The 23,215-nt window shown below is 37.2% G+C and overlaps 1 protein-coding gene across 2 annotated transcripts in view; it reads right to left on the bottom strand.

Annotated features, from left to right (window-relative positions):
- Positions 1-2,626: 2,626 nt before the first annotated feature.
- Positions 2,627-23,215, bottom strand: part of prkcab (protein kinase C, alpha, b) — a 200,681-nt gene continuing 180,092 nt past the window's right edge. For both annotated transcript variants that reach the window (XM_052552585.1, XM_052552584.1), the window contains 5 exons: positions 21,820-21,958; positions 13,449-13,529; positions 10,377-10,484; positions 9,883-10,023; positions 2,627-5,552 (listed from right to left, as the gene is read on the bottom strand). In XM_052552585.1, the coding sequence (XP_052408545.1) occupies positions 5,385-5,552; positions 9,883-10,023; positions 10,377-10,484; positions 13,449-13,529; positions 21,820-21,958 (637 nt within the window). In that variant the 3' untranslated portion in view covers positions 2,627-5,384. The remainder of the gene's footprint in view (positions 5,553-9,882; positions 10,024-10,376; positions 10,485-13,448; positions 13,530-21,819; positions 21,959-23,215) is intronic.

A 23,215-nucleotide genomic window follows, 5' to 3' on the forward strand; every position in this document is an offset into this window, starting at 1 on the left:
TATGATCAGAGGGTATTTGCCTGATTCTGCCCTGAATGTGTTATTTGTTGTGTGCTGGTGCAGGTGTAATTTTACAGAGTGCTGCATTTCACCCATGAGGAAACTGACATCGTAGATAAATCTGGCCCCAGAGAGTGATTGCAAATTAAGTTTACATGAAATATGTTGGGAAAAAAGAGCATTGTTGAGAGAGAACAAGAATGTATTGTAAATATACTAAAACCTACCTGACTCTGCCTGAGAGGTAAGGGAAGATACACTTACCTGCGATGTAGTATAATATATATATGTCTGGTCAGAGGAGAACTGGTCCTCCAACTGAACCTGGTTTCTCCCAAGGTTTTTTCTCCATTCTGTCACCGATGGAGTTTCGGTTCCTTGCCGCTGTCGCCTCTGGCTTGCTTAGTTGGGGTCACTTCATCTACAGCAATATCGTTGACTTGATTGCAAATAAATGCACAGACACTATTTAAACTGAACAGAGATGACATAACTGAATTCAATGATGAACTGCCTTTAACTATCATTTTGCATTATTGAAACACTGTTTTCCTAATGAATGTTGTTCAGTTGCTTTGACGCAATGTATTTTGTTTAAAGCACTATATAAATAAAGGTGATTGATTGATTTATTGATATATATATATATATATATATATATATATATATATATATATATATATATATATATATATATATATATATATAATTTTGATATCAATGTAATTATAATATTCTTGAAAAATCTTTAAATGACTTTTTAAATAAAATATTAGTTAACTATCAAAGAAAGAAAAAAAAAATAGCCATAATATGGACATGATATTGTAAATGCTATACTGTAATACTCAGATAATGTGATTTTCCTCTCCCATTTCACCATTAACTCATCACCCGAACAGTTTATGTTGTTGTATGTGGTATCATTGTAATCCTTGACCATCATTTCTATGTTATCATGTCTGGTTCAGGAGATATGACACAAATACATAATTTGATTATGGTGGAAAGTACATTGGTTGCCATGGCCACCACGGGGTGTTTTTGCGATGGCTGCAAACTATGCAAGTGTAGTTTCATGCTTTCATGAAAAAGTGAACATTATTTTCATAGTTTTATCATGTTAACAGTTTTATCATTTTACAAGTTTTTTTTTTTTTACTAATTGCTATAGTTTACAGCTGTTATGTAGTTATTTAACTCAATGCAAACTTTACATACAGAAACAAGAAGAGCCTCACAACGAGAGAAGACATTGTCTCATTGTTAAGCTATAAGCTCAGCAGGAACCTGTTCAAATGACAAAATCATTCTCGTTATACTGTAAGTTCACTCAAGAGCAGCAGTGTTCTCCAACAGAAATCTTCAAAAACAGACATATCTTCATTTTTCTCTAAGGGTGTACTGAAAAACGAAGTATTCTGTACTGACTTTAAAGTACTTTTGGGGAGAGATTACATTTTGACCTTTTGATTTCTAACAGTGAAGTCCTTATTTGGTCAGAAATTGCATCCAACTGTACTGCTTTAAAATCCCATTTTAGCTCTTTTTTTGGGGATTGAAAAAGCCCTCGTGCTGTACTTCTAACAAGAAATCGATAAAACTTTTACTAAAAAGAATGATAGTCTCCAACAAAGATAACTGTTTAAATGTTAATTGTCTTTTTTTTTTGTTACTTCATTTATTTAGGTTGTCTTGTTCTGTTTGTTCGGCTCTGTTCTGTACATCCCCGGGGGTGTATTCCAGAAAGCACGGTTAACTTACCGTCAGCTAAACCCTGAACTTTCAGTTGATTAACCCAAATCCTTGCTTACTCAGGGTATGTGGTTCCAGAAATGCATCCGGGAGTAATTTCATTCAACTAGGAGTATACTCCTGGTTAAGACTCGAGACATTTTCAACAGAGCGATGAATCGGTGAGTCACTATGGTAAGGGATGCTAAGAAAAAGCGTGCCATGCTGTTTCTTTCTTTTTCTTTTGTTCAATGGTCGTTTACATGCTTAATGCCTATTGCCTTGAGAATATGAATCATATTGTTTGTTTGATGCTAATTATATATTAAGTCATATCAGATATGTATTTTGATTTAGAAAATTAATTTTATGTTTTATTACATATTGTAATAGGCTATTACATATTGTTACAGTACATAAGGCTTATCAGTAGATCACACATACGCTGATGCTGATAGCGCTGAAGATTTTTTTTGAAGACAAATAAATAGAAAAATTTACACATTAATGTTTTGTAAAGATTAATTAGATAAGTTACAACAGTTTTGTTTGGTATTGCCGCTCTATCACCAATTATTGAAATGCATATTCTGAATGTCACCTTTACAAAGATATTTTAAAAAAAGACAATACAATGTCTGTTAAATGACCTTTTGTAATAATTGTTTTAAATGTTTTAATTCACCCTTATATCATTTGGCCTTGTGTTTCATTTTTTCAATGCTTACTCATTAAAAGTAATGAGGTATTGTTAATGGAACCCTTAAGGAACAGGAATCAGAGTTGAATTCTTTAAGATTCCCATCTATGCTCGTCTCTGTACCGTGGGGAGTGTGTGATAAACAGAGGCTCAGTTTGGTTTTTAGAATTTTGAAGAACTAAAACATGGACATTATCACTTTTGTCATACATTTATTCATACACATTATCCTTCACAAAGAACAGAGGGACGACATTTTGTAAAGAAAAAAAAAACTAATATGAGTGATTTAACTTATTCAAATTAAACACTGTCCTGGAATCCAAAATGTAATAATATTAAATATATATTTATAATTCCTGATAGAATCTCTAATAAGAAATGGCTTGGTGGAATGTTCATATTCTTCAAATGTCCAGGGAATACTGGAATGTCATCTCATATGCAGCAACACCACAATCAAACACGTGACCGTTACATTCCCAAATACTCTCAATGTGAGACACTTGTGTAAACCTGCATCCTGCAAGACAACCACTTACAAACGGTCTGCATCACTTCATAAGAGGACCGGCTCTGTTTCCACTTGTTCATCATGTATCCATTTACTTCTGACCGAATGAAGAAATAAACGTCTGAAGGTCTATTACATTTCTAAAAAAACATACTAATAAATGACAGATCAAAAAAATGAATCTGTGGTGAAATTGAACAATGGTGCACCTGATAACTATACTATTTCCACCGAGGGCTTGGCACAAGACTAGAGCCCAAACCGAGCAATCTAATGTGTAAATACAGCATTTCTGAGGTACTTTTCTTTACTAGAATACACAAAATGATGTCTGAAGAGTGGTAAAACTAAATTCCCCGTCTTTACCCAGTTGTCGTACAGATCATTCAGACAGAGTTGCTCATCAGTGGTCGGAATCTGCACATTACAGAGTCTAAACCTTCATCCACAGACAGGAACAAAAGCAATGAGACAAAGGAAGAGAACTGAGGTGGGACAGATATGGTACTTGGTGTAACAATCATTCCATGCTAGAGGACTCCGGATTCCTGGAATCATGCAACACGTTTTGCATGCACCGATTTCCCCGTCATGCACACAGCAGCTGCAGTACAAACACACGTACAGTATTAGGAGCACAGAGCCCAGTCAGTCTACATACAGCTTAGATACTATCAGCATAGAAATACAAGAATTACATGTAACAAAGGTTCGCAGATGCCACAGCTCAAATCTCAAATTAGCCAAACTAAACTTTTTGGATCGTCTAAACATAGAAACCATCTAAGTTAGTAAAAGCACATTCAGTTCTTAGTATAAAATCTGCAGGATAATGTATGCCTTCTCTGTATTTACAAAAGTCTTGGTGTATATATAGTGTACCTTTAGTGTAACAGTAAACATAGCGCTCTACATAAAAGTACTCACAGAGCAGAAATGCAAGATGATCGTAAACTAAGAGCTAAAAAGATAAAAATAGCTGATATATACTGGAAAGCTCCCTTTGATAAGAACATGTAGTTTAACACGAAGAGTATTGATCACCAAAGGACAGAAACACTAGAGACAGGGTTATATTAGAAGTTATACATAACTGACCTCCCACCCCCCTCCAACATTTGACCAAAAATGGGGAGTCATAAAACTTTACATGAAAACCATTAGGAGTTTTGCATTGTGGCATAATTTCAATTACATTACTGTTTTTATTTTTTCTGTAATTCTTTGTTCACAATGGCAACTTTTGTTATGTCGAATAATTACAGTAATAAGCGGCATAAGACTACCATGGTTTATAAATACTTAATGTAGATTAAATAGTAGATCTTCATTTCATATTTTTTCCACATTAAAGTAATGGTAAATTTTGTAGCAGTGGTAGTTTTCTTTAGCATTACATGCAAGCATTAAATCAAAGATCATATCCATTTCTACCAAAAGAGACTCGTGTTCGTTTGAAATGTTGCATTGGCCACTCTTTATCAGTACTCTTTATTATATTTTAATCAGCAGACTTTTTTGTGACAGAAAATCTATGAGGTGGATTTAATCCGGGTAAAATATGTTAAATAAAAGAGTATCATTTGACTATATGAAGCATTTCATAAAAACAAACATGCAAGCGGATGAGTAGGAGAGGTGATCTAATTCTGTGGAAACCTGCATCTGGATTCTGCGGGTGCGCAAGCCTGCATTTTACCAATTAGGAATAACAATTCATACAATTAGAGCGAGAGAAAAAGTTGTGTATATGTGAATATGTAGGAACCAGGCGAGCAGGCAGTGACGGGATCGGAAGTTGTCATGCTAAAACTCGGGGAGCGATAAGGGTTCAAGTTTCAGCCCAAGATAAGAGACACCACCAAGAGGTCTAGTAGGAAATCAGTATGCATATATAGAGCTGGATATAAAAAACCTTTTGATGCAGTTATATTTTGGCACTCCTATATCAAGATTTGAGATTTACAAATATATAATTCAGGAACATTAGAAATGGCAGTAGAGGATTGAAGGAACAGGACACAAAAACCTGTTTCATGTCAGCATGCTTCACACATAAAGAATCTGAGGACTGGAAAAAGGGATCGTTTTGTAAAATATACTGGGCCTGTACATAACATCTATCTGTATACAGGCATTAGATGATCTGTCATTACCCTGAAGACATTATCACTCTCTTTCAAAAAGCCTAGAGTACCCAAGCAGCATCCTAACCGAGATGGAACCTCATAAAATTATCATTTGTCTTTGGTGCCTTAAAATACTCGTGATATATTCCCTTCAGCCATCAGACCCCCTTCTCCAGCCCTCCTCAGTTCAGATATGTTCAGATAAAGGGTATTCAACTGTCTACAAAGATTTGGTGAGTTCATAAATAATGTGGATGTGGTAGTTAGTTTGAGCAGGACGGGCGGTCCTCTTCTTCATCGGGCCGTCTCATACCACACTGTGAAGCGTTGATGGGTGGATGAACTCTGGGTTTATGTAAGAGAATCCAGAGAATTCGCTCTGGTCGATGTTGGCGATGACCAGTTGGTCTGGAGGGGTCAGCATGGGCTGCGTGCGGGTGAAGAATTTGTCGAAGTTCTCCGCCGCTTTGCCGCACTGTGAAAGGAAGGGGAGAAGAAAGACGGCCGGTTATTTTTAGCTTCAATTGAAAAGCTGGCCGTGTGCCTGAGAGAAAATTCATTCACGTAGGTCTTCCGTTACAGACGTCATGTACGCTCATATGTCCAGTAAATGGAGGATTTTTAGAAAGATGACTGGAAGGGGAATATTCAGGGCTGTGTTAAAGTTTGAAACGACTACAGTCCAGGTTTGGCACCTGTGGTGTCCTTTGAGGGGGCTGTGCAAACAAGCATGGGTGGGCACAGGTTGAGATGAATCAGGGTATACCCATAAAACACACATATATACACAGAGTGAGGGAAGATCAGCACAGAGGGTGGGAGGTTTTGATGCAGACACATGAAAAGACTCTTAAAATAGTCCAGGTGTTTATCGTGTGGATTCTCTTACTAGACCAATTGGACTAAATGCTGGCCCACGCTAAAAGATATTTAAAACCTTAAAAGATTTTCAATATGTGAAAGACCACAAACATAACCATGAAAAATCATAGATTGAACAGATTTGTACTTTTTATTCTACATACTTACACATGGCATTCACAAGTAACCAGAGTCACGATTCTGAACAAGCCCCCCCCCACCCCCCTTTAGAAATGGCCAATCCGTCCCCCCCAGTATTTGAAATTCTTGCACTGATCTGCTGCACTCCATTATGCAGCACTCTATTTTAAGGATGACAAAAAGGTTTCAAAGTTACATTCTTAGCCTAGTCTGCCTCAGCAGTCTAACATCACTCGTCAATGTCAAAATGCCTGAGATGGCCAATCAAATCAAAGTAGGCGGGGTTTACTTTTCATAGAAGCAGAGCGCGAATTCCAGCGTGAAGTGGTGATGGGAAGGTCGGATCATTTTACTGACTCGGACCTTTGAGTCTCGTTCAGCAAAATTAACTAATCTTTTTCTGATTCCTTTCATTCATTTGGTCCATTTTTATCAAAATATAGCTAAAATGTTACGTCTTACCTCCTGGGAATGTTACGTTATTTAATCAAATCTTCATTAACCGACAGCTACTTTTAAAATTGGGTGGAGAGCGGAGCATTTAAATCGCATGCAGAACACAACACCAATGGGATTTGAAACGTTCACTGTAAGTTACAGAAAACAAATATTAAAACATGTAACATGTGGTAGACATGTTGACTTGTGGTAGGACTGGCTCCCTCTTGTCTTGACAGACAACTAAATGTCCAGTCATGTTCCATTCACACAGCGCATGTTTTGAGAATTTGAGTTCCGTTACAGAATGTGGATGTTAGGCCCATAAATAACCGAACTGTGTGTGAACGTAAACGTATTACGGACTCAAATTCGTATTACTCACTTCAAAACAGCTTTTGTAATTTTCTCTACAAACATACACCTTTGTTTATGTCGGTGTGTTGCTTGGCAACCACTTTTTGCAACCACAACCATTTCTGAGGAGCTACATTGTTTGGCAGAAGAATAATGTTTTATTAATATCATTACATTTCGTCCCCTTGGAATTATAAGGTTCTATCTGCATTCCGAGTAGTTTTGAGATATTGAGCTTCAAATTTTTGTGTTCCATTCGACTGTGTAGATAGAACCTTATTGCTTTTTAAATAAAAAGTCCCATAATGTACACAACATACAAAAATCTATCAAATAATGTAAATACATTGACACAGAATAAGAATATGTGAATAACTCAATTTTGACAAACAATGTCAGATAGAACCTTATAATTCCAAGGGGACGATTTTATTAGCTTTGTTTTATTTAGTGAAACCTTGATACATATATGGAATAACTCTGCTTTCCGACGTGCCTAACAGCACCCCCATTAGCTGATATAATTATAAATTCACTGTAATTTTACTGCCTTGTAGTAACAAGAGAGATATAATGTAGAGATTAAGCATTGGATGCTAATTTATAGCGTTGACAGGTTTCTGTTTATGTGCAGCACGATCTGTGCATTGAATGGTTTTAATGCACATCTGCATTTTAAATATACTGTGTGTATGTATATATATATGAATCCTGGATTCTCCATTTCACTGGAAATGTCTTTTTCAGATGCAATAAAAAAGGTCTGCACAGCTTTCTGTTTGACGGACTTGCCCAGTGTTTAGCTGAGATTGGAGCCTGGTTGGCAGGCAGTTTTTTCCATCTTAATAAGACTGAGTGTGTTGTTTTTCGACCCTCTTCTGCTTCCAAGGAAATTATAAGTAGGTTGGCATCTATGAAGATAAGTGTTTCAGATAATGGGTTCATCTTTAGTTTTAGATAAACACGTTACTAGTGTTGTGAAGGCTGCGTTTTAAAAACTGAAATCAATTGTCTCTTTTTTTGTAGACCTGTAGACTGTTGTACATGCTTTTGTATCATTGTGCATTGATTACTGTAACTCAATATATATAGGTATTTCACAGAGTCAATTATCTTGTGTTCAATTAGTTCAAAATGATGCTGCCAGACTTTTGACTCTCATGAAGAAGAGAGAGAATTACTCTTGGTCTTGGTTTCTTTAAACTGGTTGCCTGTAAAATTTAGAATTGAATTCAAGGTTTTGTTAATGGTTTTTAAAGTATTGCATGGCATGGTCACAACATATATGGTTGACCTTTTGATTCCTTATCAAATACAAGGAACATGAGATCTTCGATGATTCTTAGTGTTCCTAAAACAAGCTTAAAATCAAAGGTTGATTGGGCTTTCTCAGTGGCTGCTCCTCGATTATGGAACCCTCTTCCGATGCATATTAAACCTTTCCCATCTGTGGATGCTTTTAAATCTAGACCGAAACCAAACCTTTTTAGTAGAGCTTTTAGAATGGATTAGAGTAATCAGGTTTTCATTTTTATTGTTTTATTTTTTTTGTGTATGACTGTATGTAATAATGCTGGAAAGTGCTTTGGTCAGTAGCAGTTGTTTTAAATGTGCAATAGATTGTATGGTATTGTATGAACTCTCCGGGCTGGAATAGTGAGCTCCTTCTGAGGAACTTCTGAGAAAGAGCTCATCATCAACTCTTTAAGTCAACATGAAATCAAACACTTTTTAATACACATTGCTGGTGATATTGTGCATATGTTGATGATATGTTTCATGTTTAAAAAAAGTGTTTGTATTGATATTCTGTAATCCAGCTACTCTGAAGTGACTTGGCACACACAATGATTTGATCTTATGACCAGAAATTTTTTAATTTCTCAAACCGTCCCAACCATCCATCTATTTTTCACCCTACTTGATCATAAGATCAAGTTATTCTGTTCATCAAAATGCATGAGTAAACAGAGTTCATTTGGACTTTATTAACAGACTGACCTTGCTTCAGTTTCCTCTCATTAGCTGTTCAAGCAGTCCATTGAATAGTAACAGTATGGACTCTCAACTCCCCTTTATTTCATTAGACAGTTCACCAAAGTTCACAATACCTTCCTGTCAAGCACTGAACCAGTGAAAGAAAGAGAATAATTTACTAATTTCAGTGATCAGAGAGATGGCCTGATGGTTCTTTTTAACAGCTCCGAAGCTTTTAACCAAAAATGTAGTTTCTTATCAGGGGTGCAATTAATGTACAGTGACATAACTGGAGAACTGGAGCACTGGAGAAATTAATTAACTAGTCATATCTGTTTGTGTAGTAACTTCTATTGTTCCATCAATGAGTCCAAATTAATGTCATATAATAAAAACATGATTTTAGAGAACTAATTAGCTATTTTGTTCTATGTGGTTTTGATTTACATGTTTCAATCGTGGTTTCCCTCACACTCTTCAAAAACTGTGTTTACATTCTCATGATAAACTAAAAGGTGTAGAATTAAATGTGTACAAATTTGGATAGACAGATATAGATTGTACTGGATATTAGTTTATTTATAGCTTATCTTGCAGAAGAAAATGATCTATCGAAGTCAATGCCAATTTAACTAATCCCAATAGTTTTAACTATAATACTGTACATTGCAAAGCTGTTTGCAAATGTTCATTGGAACTATGATTTTGGAAAACACAGAATCATGGAACTATGATGCTTTTAGAAAAAAAAAGCATCACAACACTGATTGTTAAAGAGCAGCTAGCAGCTAGCCATTGGTGAATTCAATAGCTTCAGCTATCTTAGTGTATGTATAACATGCATTAGATGAGCAGGCATTGGTCATTTGGGGCTGAGAGTATGACACATCGAACTATTATCAAAGAACAGAGGTTATGTAACTAAACAACATACAGTGTGGTCCACTGTGACCTGAAAGAGCGAGCTGTCATCAACAACAACAGCGCTGGGAAAGGTCACAGATGAACAAACACATCATATTCACACTCACCACTTTGGGTTTGAAAGGAGGCTGGATCTCTCTGTTTGCCAACCGTTCCCAGTCGATTCTGCGGAAGAAAGCTTGCTCTTTTATATCTCTCTCACCCTCTGGACTGCAACCTAGACGCTTGGATGGATGCTTCGTCATCAGCTGTGCATGCGGAGGAGAAGAGAGTGATGATTAAACCTCAGATTTAATCATGAAGGAGCATCTGGCTATATCTGAAGCATAATATATACATAAATAATTTATTTTTCATTTTATGGAAACCACTAAAATACAGTAGTTTTTTTTTTTTGGGGCTGTGCTAAATACATTAATATCACCACCATGAATCATATAATTTTTTTTCTGTTTCGCCGAGGAACACAAACAGAATGTTTTTTTTACTCAATTATTATAGCGGGTAATATTTCCATGACTTGTACTGACGGCAATATTAAAGTATGGCATACAGACATTTAGAAGAGTAAAGGAGCTCCTGCTGAAATCTCGGGACTCACCCCTTTACAGATGGACACTGCCTCTTTAGACAGGGATTTGGGGTAGGACACATTGTGCTCCATTATGGACTGAAACAGCTCATCCTCATCCTCGCCATCAAATGGAGGCTGTTAGAAACAGAGCAGATGGAGGTTTATATTAAATATACATAGAATATAATTATGTACAATGCCATTTAAAAGTGTGGGATCAGTACGAGGGAGCATACGTCTCTTCTGCTCATCAAGGTTGCATTTATTTGACCAAAAAATAAAACAGAATAAAACAGTAATATTGTCAAGTATTATTACAATTATTGCAATACAGCTATAATTACAATTTAACATAATGGTTTTCTATTTTAATATACTTTAAAATATAATTTATTCCTATGATCAAAGCTGAATTTTCAGCATTATTACTCTTAACTCATCATTACATGATCCATTAGCAACCATTATAATATGCAGGTTTATCATCAATGCTGAAAGCAGTTTTGCTGCTTAATATTTTTTTGGGACCTGTGATACTTTTTTTAGGATCCTTTGAGAAATAAAAAGTTAAAAAGAACAGCAGTTAAGTAAAGGCGTTCTATTATGCTCTTTTACAAAGTCTTGATTTTGTTTTGGGGGGTGTACTAGAACATGCTCTCATGTTTGTTGTATTGTTTTTCCCATAATTTACATTATTACAAAACCTTTCTCCCCAGCCTGGCACAAACTGCTTCGATTAGTTGCATGTTTGATGAAGACCCGCCTTCCGAAAAACTAAATGTGTTGTGATTGGTTAGCTGTCCCAGTGCGTTATGATTGGTGAACAGCTTAAGAGGTGTTTCAGTACTGCCCGGCCCCTTGTTTAACCAGCAAGTTCCTTGTTAAGGATGGCCTCAATATTGCCATATCTATTTGTGCCATATTCAAACCCTGAGAATATTGAACAAGAGGATCGCACAGAACATTTGCACGCACGGATATTGCAAGAAATATTAGAGTGCTAACGTTAGTTAGAGAGTTGCCACTCCCCTCCCCCCAACCATTAGTATTTCCATAATTTAATGATATTCTAATGGCCCGTTTTGTGACATCACAAATAACCTGGAAAACAAGCAGTAGTCCAAACAAAACATTCATTGTAGTTCTAATATCTAATATCTTATCTAATATCCAAAAACCCCCTTGAAATAGAGACTTACTTAAGCCCTATTCGCACAGGATTAGTATTATCTGGGGACCTTGTGTGATTTTAAAATTACCCCCCCAAACCTGAATTTAGTGTGGTGCATTCACACAAGTTCAGATTCAACAGACCCATGTTTTTATAAACTTGAGGTAAATGGTAAAACAAAGGCATGCTCAAAGTCTCTTTCCCTTCCTTTTTCACAGCTTAAGGACCCTAATTCTCAATCCATCTTAAGTTCTCCAGAAGTACTGACAGCTTCCACCCCCTCATCCTGAGAGAGGCGATTATTAGCAGACACCCACAGTATACTCAATACTTCAGAGTTTCTAAAAAGGAGCTGTACACATTTCTGTCATGTTTCCAGAGTCATTTTACACTTTCTCATTTTTTTTACGCTGTATCCTCAGAGCAGTGGGATGATATATTACATAAGCAGGAATCATTCCAGAATGGGGGTGTCCAAGACAAAATCATCCAAAGGGAAACACATGAAGTGTATAACAAGATTCTTCTGTTGGGTAATTGGACCCGGGAGTCAGCGGGAGAAAGCCGAGATGTAAATGACGTAACCTTGGTAACCGTTCTGGCAGAAAGTATCGACGACACAGGAAGTGTGTTTCACACCGAGGCCTGGGCTGCACTCTATAGAAATGAACCTCACTGAACTCAACAGAGAATATTACAAAATGCACATATAAACCAGTTTATTGTCAACGCATGCAAATTAAATGTCTGTGAGTATTTGTGTATAAAACCAGTGCTGCGAGTACACAATTTGTTTTTGGTGTTTTTCCTGAGTACCAATGCGACATTATAAAAGTGAAATAAGATAATAATAAAATATAAGATGTTATACAAAATATATTGATCACACTTTAGTTTGGGAACCAATTCTCACTATTGTCTAACTATGGCTTTTGCCTCAGTAAATGCCTACTTTGATTAACAATTAAAAAGTGCTGTCAAGCGATTAATCGCGATTAATCACATCTAAAATATATATTTTTTTGTTTACAGAATATATGTGCATTCACTGTGTATATTTATTATGTATATATAGATACCAACACACATGCATGTGTATATATAAAAATATATATATATGTTCATACAGTACATAAAAATATGCTGTTTGTGAGTATTCATATATACATAAACATACACAGTACACACGCATATATTATATTATGTAAACAAAAACCTTTATTTGGGACGTGATTAATCACGATTAATCGTTTGACAGCAATATTAATTAAATGAATGAATAATAATTATATAAATGAAGATGGAATGGGTTTTCTGACCTCCCCCCACCCCCAATTTTGTTTCCCTTTTCTTTTTGTGATATGGCATGGCAGGCCAAATTAAAGGTTGTCACAGTCCAGCTGTGGCCTGCGGGCCCTGGTTTGGGAACTTCTAATCTAAAATATCAATGCAATATTCTAAAAATAAAAGATGTATTGATATCAGTGCTTTCATCACACGAGTATCGTGTCAAGATGTTATACCTTCAAAACAGTGTGTACTTTCAAATCTTTATATTTATGCTATGTTTTTTTTCCCATAGACTTGCACTGCACTGTCATTGACAAGCTGCTGTAACCTTTAGTGTTTTTTTTTATTATTATTATTGAAACCAGGAGATTAAAAAATACATCATAACTGCAACAAAAAAATGCATAAAACTGATTGTTCCATCAGAAGCACCTTGTGCAAATCAAAATCTCAATCCTCTCTGTGCAGTGTGCACTGTTGCTCGGAGACAGCATGTTTTACTGAAAGTCATTTTCTGTGGCTTTCAGTGATCACAGCAGGGCTGCAGTCACAATTATTCAAAGCAGCAGACTCATTTACTCGAGCACTACAAAGAATACTAAATGATTCACAAGAACTTTCTGTGCACGTCCACTTACCTGTCCAGCCAGCATCTCGTAGAGGAGCACACCGTATGCCCACCAGTCCACCGACTTCCCGTACGGCTGATAGGCGATTATCTGGGGGAAGAGGAAATTAAAATGTGCATCATCTTCTGTCCTGTCATTCATTCAGCTCTCATGGGCTCTTTGGGAAACTCTATTCAATCTCCATTTATTTGTCAAGAGCACAATGCACATTTCATTACTGCTCAAGAGGGTGGTTGGTTCTCTGCTATTTTTAACCATTTGCTGTAATAATTGCTTTTTTCCCCTCACTAGTCCATTTACACCCACATATTCAGCACACATACACCAATGAGTGTGTATAATCACAGGGGTAGTTAATGAGAGCTTTGTTAAGCACAGAGAGTATATGTTTCATGTCACATTTTGAACTTTCTTCCTCTTCATGTGTGCTGCACAGTTGTGCCACTTTCCACAAATAGGGCACAAATTGGTGCCTCGTTCCTTTCTTAAGAGCAATGAAGCCTGGATGGTCTAATGCTTCACTTATAATTACCACAACTTACCTAATATGATATCATATTGTTTGCAAACCAGCTACAGCATGATTTTCCTTGACAAAATAAATAAATAAATAAATAATTTTATAAAATAGACATGGGAACATGGGAAGTGAAATCACCTGGATCGTTTCTACAGCATAATAGGAAGACAAGATATTAATATTCTTATTATATTATGTAGTACATGCGTCAAGTACATCAGCTCACCAAAAAACCTGGTAAGTGACTCAATATATCACTCCAATTAGAGAAACTAGTGGATCTTGCTTAATGAGATCTACATACCTCTTAGTGACTACAGTAGAAGAGCCTTATCCTTAGCCTTATTTATGTGGGAAGGTATTTTTCTGTTTAGTTTGCTCAGTTTTGTGCACATAAGACCAGGATGTAATCTGTCCCGTCCAATTTATGTAAAAGTCAATTTATTCTAAAAATGGTTGTTATTTTATTATTGTTCTGCAACACTGCTATGACAAAATGTCACTTCTTCCAGCATACTGAGCTGCACTTCTCATTCAAGCAAGATGAAATCTGTCTCATGCCAATTTTCCGACTTTTTCACATCATTTTCATGTCATCCCTCGATTTTCCACTGTCAATTAAATGTCAGAAAGCGTGCAGCATTGCTGTTGAATAAGTCTTCTTCCAGCACCTGTTTTCCAGAGCAAATTTAAACTATTGATCCATTCATGGGGTTACAATTGCCTTTAGAAGCAGGAAGGTCAATATATCAGATCGTGTCTTCATTAGCATTTGTCTAAAGACAGGATGAACATTAAAGATCGCCTCATTACCTATGGCAGTATAAATATGGAAGCCAACACAATGGTTTTTGGACTTTTTGGAAGTACCCCATAAACACTTTTTGATATTCATTGACCGTATGACATCATCACTGCGCTATGGTACTGCATTACAGGAGAACTGTTTCCCTAAGATGTAACAGTAAGTTTTAAGTTTGAAGAACTAAACTCCTGCTCAGACCAGTCATCTAGAGAACTCTATGAATAAAAATACAAACTTCATTGTGTTTCTAAAAATAACATCCCATCTGCAGTAATATAAAGACGGCACACGGGGGCTGGTGTGTGATTGGCTGGGGACTGGAGGATTTGAATGAAGTCAGGACAGATGAAGAGGTGGAAGGGCTGCTTATGGATGAATAAATGATTGTGTCAGGACACGGACGTGCTGGAGTTTCTAATGGAGAAACTGAGATGATGGAGTCACACTGATCATACAATACACTCAATTCTAAATAAATGACTCTTCTGTTTATATGATTATACGCGTCACTGATCAGACCTGAGGAGATCAATAAGTAAGGAATTAGAGGGAGCTGTCATCATGACACATGAGCTGAACACTTCAAGATGACACTTGAAAGCAGTCATAAGAAATCTGCAGGCTATGTGCAATATAAAGACATCAAAGTTTCCTCAAATCCTTGACACACACACACACACAAACATTCTGTATCCAAGCACTCAAACCACCTCGTTCGTTTTAAAAGCTATCTTTTTGAGATACGAGGTTCCTTCCAGGAATACATCATGTTTATGTTTACTTTCTCTCTTCCCACCTACAATATGCTTCTCACACAGTGCATCTCCTTTTGTGTCATAACGCTAGAGGAGATCATGATGTTCCTGCTACCCACACTGCTCTGCAGCTTGATCCCCCCTCACACACACGCTCACACACATACACAAGATATCAAGCTGCCACATGCTTCAGTGGAAATGTCACAGCACTAATCTACAGGTCAATATCACTGTGGGTTTTGCAAAGAAAGCAAATTAAAATGCGGCTATTAGTGAATGGTGTGGCCATTTATCTAACAAAAAGGCCAAAACTTTTATGTTTAAAATACAGGTCCTTCTCAAAAATGTGCATATTGTGATAAAAGTTCATTATTTTCCATAATGTAATGATAAAAATTAAACTTTCATATATTTTAGATTCATTGCACTCCAGCTTAAATATTTCAGGTCTTTTATTGTTTTAATACTGATGATTTTGGCATACAGCTCATGAAAACCCCAAATTCCTATCTCAAAAAAATAGCATATCATGAAAAGGTTCTCTAAACGAGCTATTAATCTAATCATCTGAATCAACTAATTAACTCCAAACACCTGCAAAAGATTCCTGAGGCTTTTAAAAACTCCCAGCCTGGTTCATTACTCAAAACCACAATCATGGGTAAGACTGCCGATCTGACTGCTGTCCAGAAGGCCATCATTGACACCCTCAAGCGAGAGTGTAAGACACAGAAAGAAATTTCTGAATGAATAGGCTGTTCCCAGAGTGCTGTATCAAGGCACCTCAGTGGGAAGTCTGTGGGAAGGAAAAAAGTGTGGCAAAAAACTCTGCACAATGAGAAGAGGTGACCGGACCCTGAGGAAGATTGTGGAGAAGGATCGATTCAAGACCTTGGGGGACCTGCGGAAGCAGTGGACTGAGTGTGGAGTAGAAACATCCAGAGCCACCGTGCACAGGCGTGTGCAGGAAATGGGCTACAGAGAAGCAGCACTGGATTGTTGCTCAGTGGTCCAAAGTACTTTTTTCGGATGAAAACTAGATATCACACTATAGTGACTGTGTCTGTTCCCCGAATTAGAAAATACAAATAAACGTCCAAACCAAGTTAAGGCTAACAATTTAATTGAGGTTCAACAAATAAAAAACAATTGCAATATGGATAAACAAATGATAAAGCTTGGCTTATTGAATATCAGACCCATTTCTACGAAAACACTTTTTGTAAATAATATGATAACTGATCATAATATAGATGAGCTCTGTTTGACAGAAACTTGGCTAAAACCTGATGATTACATTATTTTAAATGAGTCCACCCCCCAAGATTACTGTTATAAACATGAGCCGCGTCTAAAAGGCAAAGGGGGAGGAGTTGCTTCAATTTATAACAACGTTTTCAGGATTTCTCAGAGGGCAGGCTTCAAGTATAACTCGTTTGAAGTAATGGTGCTTCATATAACATTATTCAGAGAAACCAATGTTAATGATAAATCCCCTGTTATGTTTGTACTTGTACTAGCATTTATATCTTTTAGAAGAAAACAAACATAACCCCAGGTATTTATTCAATACAGTGGCTAAATTAACGAAAAATAAAGCCTCAACAAGTGTTGACATTTCCCAACACCACAACAGTAATGACTTTATGAACTACTTTACTTCTAAAATCGATACTATTAGAGATAAAATTGCAACCATTCAGCCGTCAGCTACAGTATCAAATCAGACAGTGCACTATAGGCCCCCTGAGGAACAGTTCCACTCATTCTCTACTATAGGAGAGGAAGAATTGTACAAACTTGTTAAATCATCTAAACCAACCCAAACCTTCAAACTGGCTGTTATTAAGCCTCTCATAAAAAAACCACAACTTGACCCCAAAGAACTCGAATCTCGAATCTCCCTTTTCTGTCCAAGATACTAGAAAAGGTGGTATCCTCACAATTATATTCCTTCTTAGAGAAAAATGGTATATGTGAGGATTTCCAGTCAGGATTTAGACCGTATCATAGTACTGAGACTGCTCTCCTTAGAGTTACAAATGATCTGCTCTTATCATCTGATCGTGGGTGTATCTCTCTATTAGTTTTATTGGATCTTAGTGCTGCGTTTGACACAATTGACCACAGCATTCTTTTGCATAGACTTGAACACTTTGTTGGCATCAGTGGAAGTGCATTAGCATGGTTTAAAACGTACTTATATGACCGCCATCAGTTTGTAGCAGTGAATGAAGATGCATCATATCGAACACAAGTGCAGTATGGAGTACCTCAAGGCTCAGTACTAGGGCCGCTACTCTTCATGCTTTATATGTTACCCTTGGGAGATATCATCAGGAAACATGGTGTTAGCTTTCACTGTTATGCTGATGATACTCAGCTCTATATTTCCTCACAGCCCGGTGAAACACACCAATTTGAAAAACTAATGGAATGCATAGTCGATAAAAAAAATTGGATGACGAGTAATTTCTTACTGCTAAATTCAGAAAAAACAGAGGTGTGAATTATAGGGCCTAAAAACTCTGCTTGTAATAACCTAGAACACTGTCTAAGACTTGATGGTTGCTCTGTCAATTCTTCGTCATCAGTTAGGAACCTAGGTGTGCTACTTGATCGCAATCTTTCCTTAGAAAGCCACATTTCTAGTCTTTGTAAAACTGCATTTTTCCATCTCAAAAATATATCTAAATTACGGCCTATGCTCTCAATGTCAAATGCAGAAATGTTAATCCATGCATTTATGACTTCCAGGTTAGACTATTGTAATGCTTTATTGGGTGGTTGTTCTGCACGCTTAGTAAACAAACTACAGCTAGTCCAAAATGCAGCAGCAAGAGTTCTTACTAGAACCAGGAAGTATGACCATATTAGCCCGGTCCTGTCCACACTCCACTGGCTCCCTATCAAACATCGTATAGATTTTAAAATATTGCTTATTACTTATAAAGCCCTGAATGGTTTAGCACCTCAGTATTTGAATGAGCTCCTTTTATATTATACTCCTTTTTCAGCACGACTTGGCACTTGCTCACAGTGCCAAAACCACTGGTAAATGTTTTACTGACCATGGTATTACTGTGCTCAATTTGCCAACTCTACTGACCTGAACCCCATAGAGAATCTGTGGTATATTGTGAAGAGAAAGTTGAGAGACGCAAGACCCAACACTCTGGATGAGCTTAAGGCCACTATCGAAGCATCCTGGGCCTCCATAACAACTCAGCAGTGCCACAGGCTGATTGCCTCCATGCCACGCCGCATTGAAGCAGTCATTTCTGCAAAAGGATTTCCGACCAAGTATTGAGTGCGTAACTGAACATAATTATTTGAAGGTTGACTTTTTTTGTATTAAAAACACTTTTCTTTTATTGGTCGGATGAAATATGCTAATTTTTTGAGATAGGAATTTTGGGTTTTCATGAGCTGTATGCCAAAATCATCTGTATTAAAACAATAAAAGACCTGAAATATTTCAGTTGGTGTGCAATGAATCTAAAACATATGAAAGTTTAATTTTTATCATTACATTAGGGAAAATAATGAACTGTTATCACAATATTCTACTTTTTTGAGAAGGACTTGTACATATGAAAAAATGAATAAATAAATTCATTCTTTATTCATTATTTATTATAGATTGTAAAGTAGTTAGATACTTATTAAAATTAAAGATAAATTAAAAGGGTAATTTCAGAATGGGTCTAAAATGACAAACATTGACAAAACTTGTGGTCAACGGAGTTTCTCCAGTCACAACCACCATCACAACTGCCTTTGTCTTACTTACATTGAGGGACAGGTTCTTAGTGCCACACCATTCAGCCAGCTGTGCCATTTCCTCTCAGCGTTTCCTCGCTGTTGCTGATGAGACCTACCACAGTTGTGTGATTCACAAACTTGATGATGTGGTTGGAGCTGAACTTGGCAGTGCAGTCATGGGTCAGCAGCGTGAAGAGCAGCGGGCTGAGCACACAGCCTTGTGGAGCACCTGTGCTCAGTGTGGTAGTGCTCAATGTGTTGTGGCCAACACGGACTAACTGAGGTCTTCCAGTTAGAAAGTCAAGGATCCAATTACAGAGGAAAGTATTTAGGCACAGCAGGTTTAATTTTATTAATGAGCTGTTGTGGGATTATTGTGTTGAATGCTGAGCTGAACTCAATGAACAGCATTCTAACATTGGAGTCTTTATTTTCTAGGTGGATTAAAGCCAGCTGGAGGGTGGAGGAAATTGCATCGTCTGTAGAGTTGTTTGGACGGTATGCAAACTGGAGCAGATCAAGTGAGTTGGCAAGACTGGTTTTGATGTTGTGCATGACTAACCTCTCAAAGCAATTCACTATGATTGGAGTCAGTGCTATGGGACGGTAGTCATTTAGACAGGACACATGTGACTTCTTTGGTACCAGTGGCATGGATTTAAGACAAGTGGCCAGTGGCCTGACAAGTGACAAGTGGCCTGTTTACCACTACTGTCTACCAAAAATAAAAATAAAATGTGAACCTATAATTGAAGTTCCAATCAACTAAAGATGTTACAAATTTGCCTGGAAGAGGATGTGTGTCTATATAATCCTAATGCACTGCGAGGAGGAGAGTTTGAGTGGCCTGAGACTCACCAAGGATCACACTGCAGAGATTACTTGAGTCTTGGGTCAGAAAGCCTAAAAAAATATCAAACAGCCCTTATATCACCACATGTTGTTTGGGAGGGTTTCAGGAAAAATTCTCCTTGCTCATCCAAAAACAACCTCCAGCATATTCAGTTGTCAGATACGACTAGAACTTCAAAAGGCACTGGCTTTAATGGTCAGATGAAACAAAAAAATAAGAGATTTTTGGCAGCAAACCCACCAGATGGGTTTATTACAAACAGGGAATAAAAAATACAACATGCCCATGGTCAAAAATACCACTGTATCTTTAATGTTGTGGGCCTGTTTATCTGCCAGAGGTCCTGGGCATCTTGTTCAGATGTATGGCGTCATGCATTCTTTCAAATAGATTCAACAGATAAAAAATGCCTCTGTTAGAAATCTTATAATAGTTGGATGGATCTTCCATCAGGACAGTTATCCAAAACAAACATCAAAATCAACACAAAAATGTGTCACTGAGCACAAAACGAAGCTTCTGCCATGGTCGTCCCAGTCTTCTGACCTGAACCCTATAGAAAATGAGCATGTTGAAATGAAGAGAAGACCAACATGGATCTGTGAATCTGAAGGATCTGGAGAGTTGCTGAATCAAGAAATGGTCTCTGATCTCTTATCAAGTGTTCTCCAAACACTCCAACCACGCATTATAGAAGAAAACTCAGATTCGTTATCTTGGGAAAAGGATATTGCAATTATAGGGTGCCAATAATTGTGGCCAACATGAACTAGAGATTTATTTCACAATGAGATCCCCCTCTCTCACTTTCAATTGTTTTACTTCAATTTTAGGATTTAGAGAATTTTTTAAATGAAAGATCAAAAGGATAAACAATGCAGGTTTATTTTCACAGCAACCTTTGCACATATTTACCAAGGGTCCCAATATAAGTGGAGGGCACAACAAACTATGTAATACTATGTAATGAATTTGAAACTATTTTATCATAGTGCATATTGTTATATTATATTTGTAAACTCTTTGCAGTGATGATTGCATCATCACTGCATACCTATAACCAGCATACCTAGTGCATAATGCATTCGCATTCGGGTACAAGTCCAATGAAACATAAGCCATGATAAAAAAATAAAAAAGCTTACATGATTACTTTAGCAAATGCATGTTTATGTCTTGTTTTCTTTTATTGACACTATCAGTAGGGTTTAATGTAGGTGGTACGTTAACCTTTACACGCTACTCACTGGTCATTAAAACTAAATGCATTTTGAGTGCAACTCCCTGAACATTTCATTTTGAAAGTGCTGTGAAAAGAAGCAATACAATATAATTCTGCAGAGATTTCACCACAGGCATGTTTTTATAAAGAGCCTGGGTTGTCTAATGCTATATGAGTTGTCTTTTTACAAGGTTGTGTGAGTCTGGTGGAGAGGTCAGCAAGAGTGAGGACTTTAAGGCCTGAGGTCGTGTCCTTCATACAGTCCGGGTCATTCGATTTCAGTTAAAATTGGTTACTCTCACTCTCTCTTAACCTGGAGTTTGACAACCTCCCTCCACACTACTTTCATTATATTGATAAATGGCCAAGATGAATCTCGTTTTGTGAAGAAATAAAGTCATACATGTCTGGGGTGGCATTATGGGTGAATAAATGTTCAGTCTCGGTCATCCCTCACCTCCGGGGCGATGTAATCCGGCGTTCCACAGAAGGTGCGTGTCGTCATGCCCTCATACATGTGTTCCTTACACATGCCAAAGTCTGCAATCTTGATGTGGCCCTCAGAGTCCAACATCACATTATCCAACTTTAGATCTCTGAGGACAAAATGCACAAATCAGGTGTATGAAATTCACAGCATTTAACTGATGTTCATGGCAGAGGTTGTGTATCTGCCTTAACTCGTTTGACTCGGCAGACCAGACAGTTCACAGTTAAATTAGCTGTGGGTGCGTACGGCCGTGTGTGAGTGGGCAGTATAAGCGAGGTCAGGGCGACCTCGGCCACGCTCAGCCTTCATCATCAAAGAGCATGATTAATGTAAGCTGAATGCTGCAGCGCTGCAGGGATGGGAACGGCGAGTGAGGAGCTGAATGCAGACAGCGCCTGCACATAAACAGCCTTTCTTACAGCCCCCTTCTCCTCAGAGAGTGACTCATTCTCTGGACAGGAATATTTTTATTGCATTTCATGGGGGTTGCGGACCTGCTAAACCCTGAGTAATGTTGTTTTGAACAAGCAATATGTATTTTCATTTACACTGTTCTATAATTTTCATCTCGTTCATGTACAGGACTAGCTTTCCTCTAAAATATGGATATGTTAGCTATAGCAAATAACAGTTTTTGAGCAAAGAATTTGTGTTAAAGCATTAACAAAATAAAATCAAACTTGAGAAAATGTTTGCTTTTAAACACCGCCAAAGTCTTAGACATAGACTATTTTATTGAATTACAGTTCATTAAAGCTTTATGGTCCGTTATTTTATGTTACTTGTTACTTATTACTAGAGAACAATTGGTTGGACAATTTTAGAAAGAAATTGCACAAAGTACATTCACACAGGCATTTCAGATCTGCTAAAACCTGAGGAACTATTTTTGTTTTTTCCAACAAATGTGTTTTATTCACAACAATTTTCATCATATTCGGGAAGCATTTCTCTAGAATGGATGTTAGCTTTTGCAAATAAGAACTGGGAGGGTACACTTTGCATCATAAGGCTAAGTTTAATTACATAATTATTTCTTCAAATTAATTGTAGTTTTCATAATGATGCAAATTGAAGGTATGTTCTGTGTTTAAAGAAACAAAAGTTCCATTTCATTCACCCAACGACACACATGATCTTTGCGTCATTTGTTTGGGTGAAGAGCACGCACGCATTGTCTTTAAGGAGGCAATCTGCGTGCATTGTGAGTATTTTTTTCAATGAAAAATCTGCTTCCTGCGGTTCAGGACCAACCGCTGCTGAGGCATGGAGGAGAATGAGCTTGTGAGAATACAGTTGGATCTGTCTGAATGGTTTAAAGAGGGACTTTCCCTTTTGCGCTTGTAATGGCGGCGGACAAGAG

Source organism: Carassius gibelio, chromosome B3 (genome assembly GCF_023724105.1).
Source record: "Carassius gibelio isolate Cgi1373 ecotype wild population from Czech Republic chromosome B3, carGib1.2-hapl.c, whole genome shotgun sequence".
In the NCBI taxonomy this organism is placed as follows: Eukaryota; Metazoa; Chordata; class Actinopteri; order Cypriniformes; family Cyprinidae; genus Carassius; species Carassius gibelio.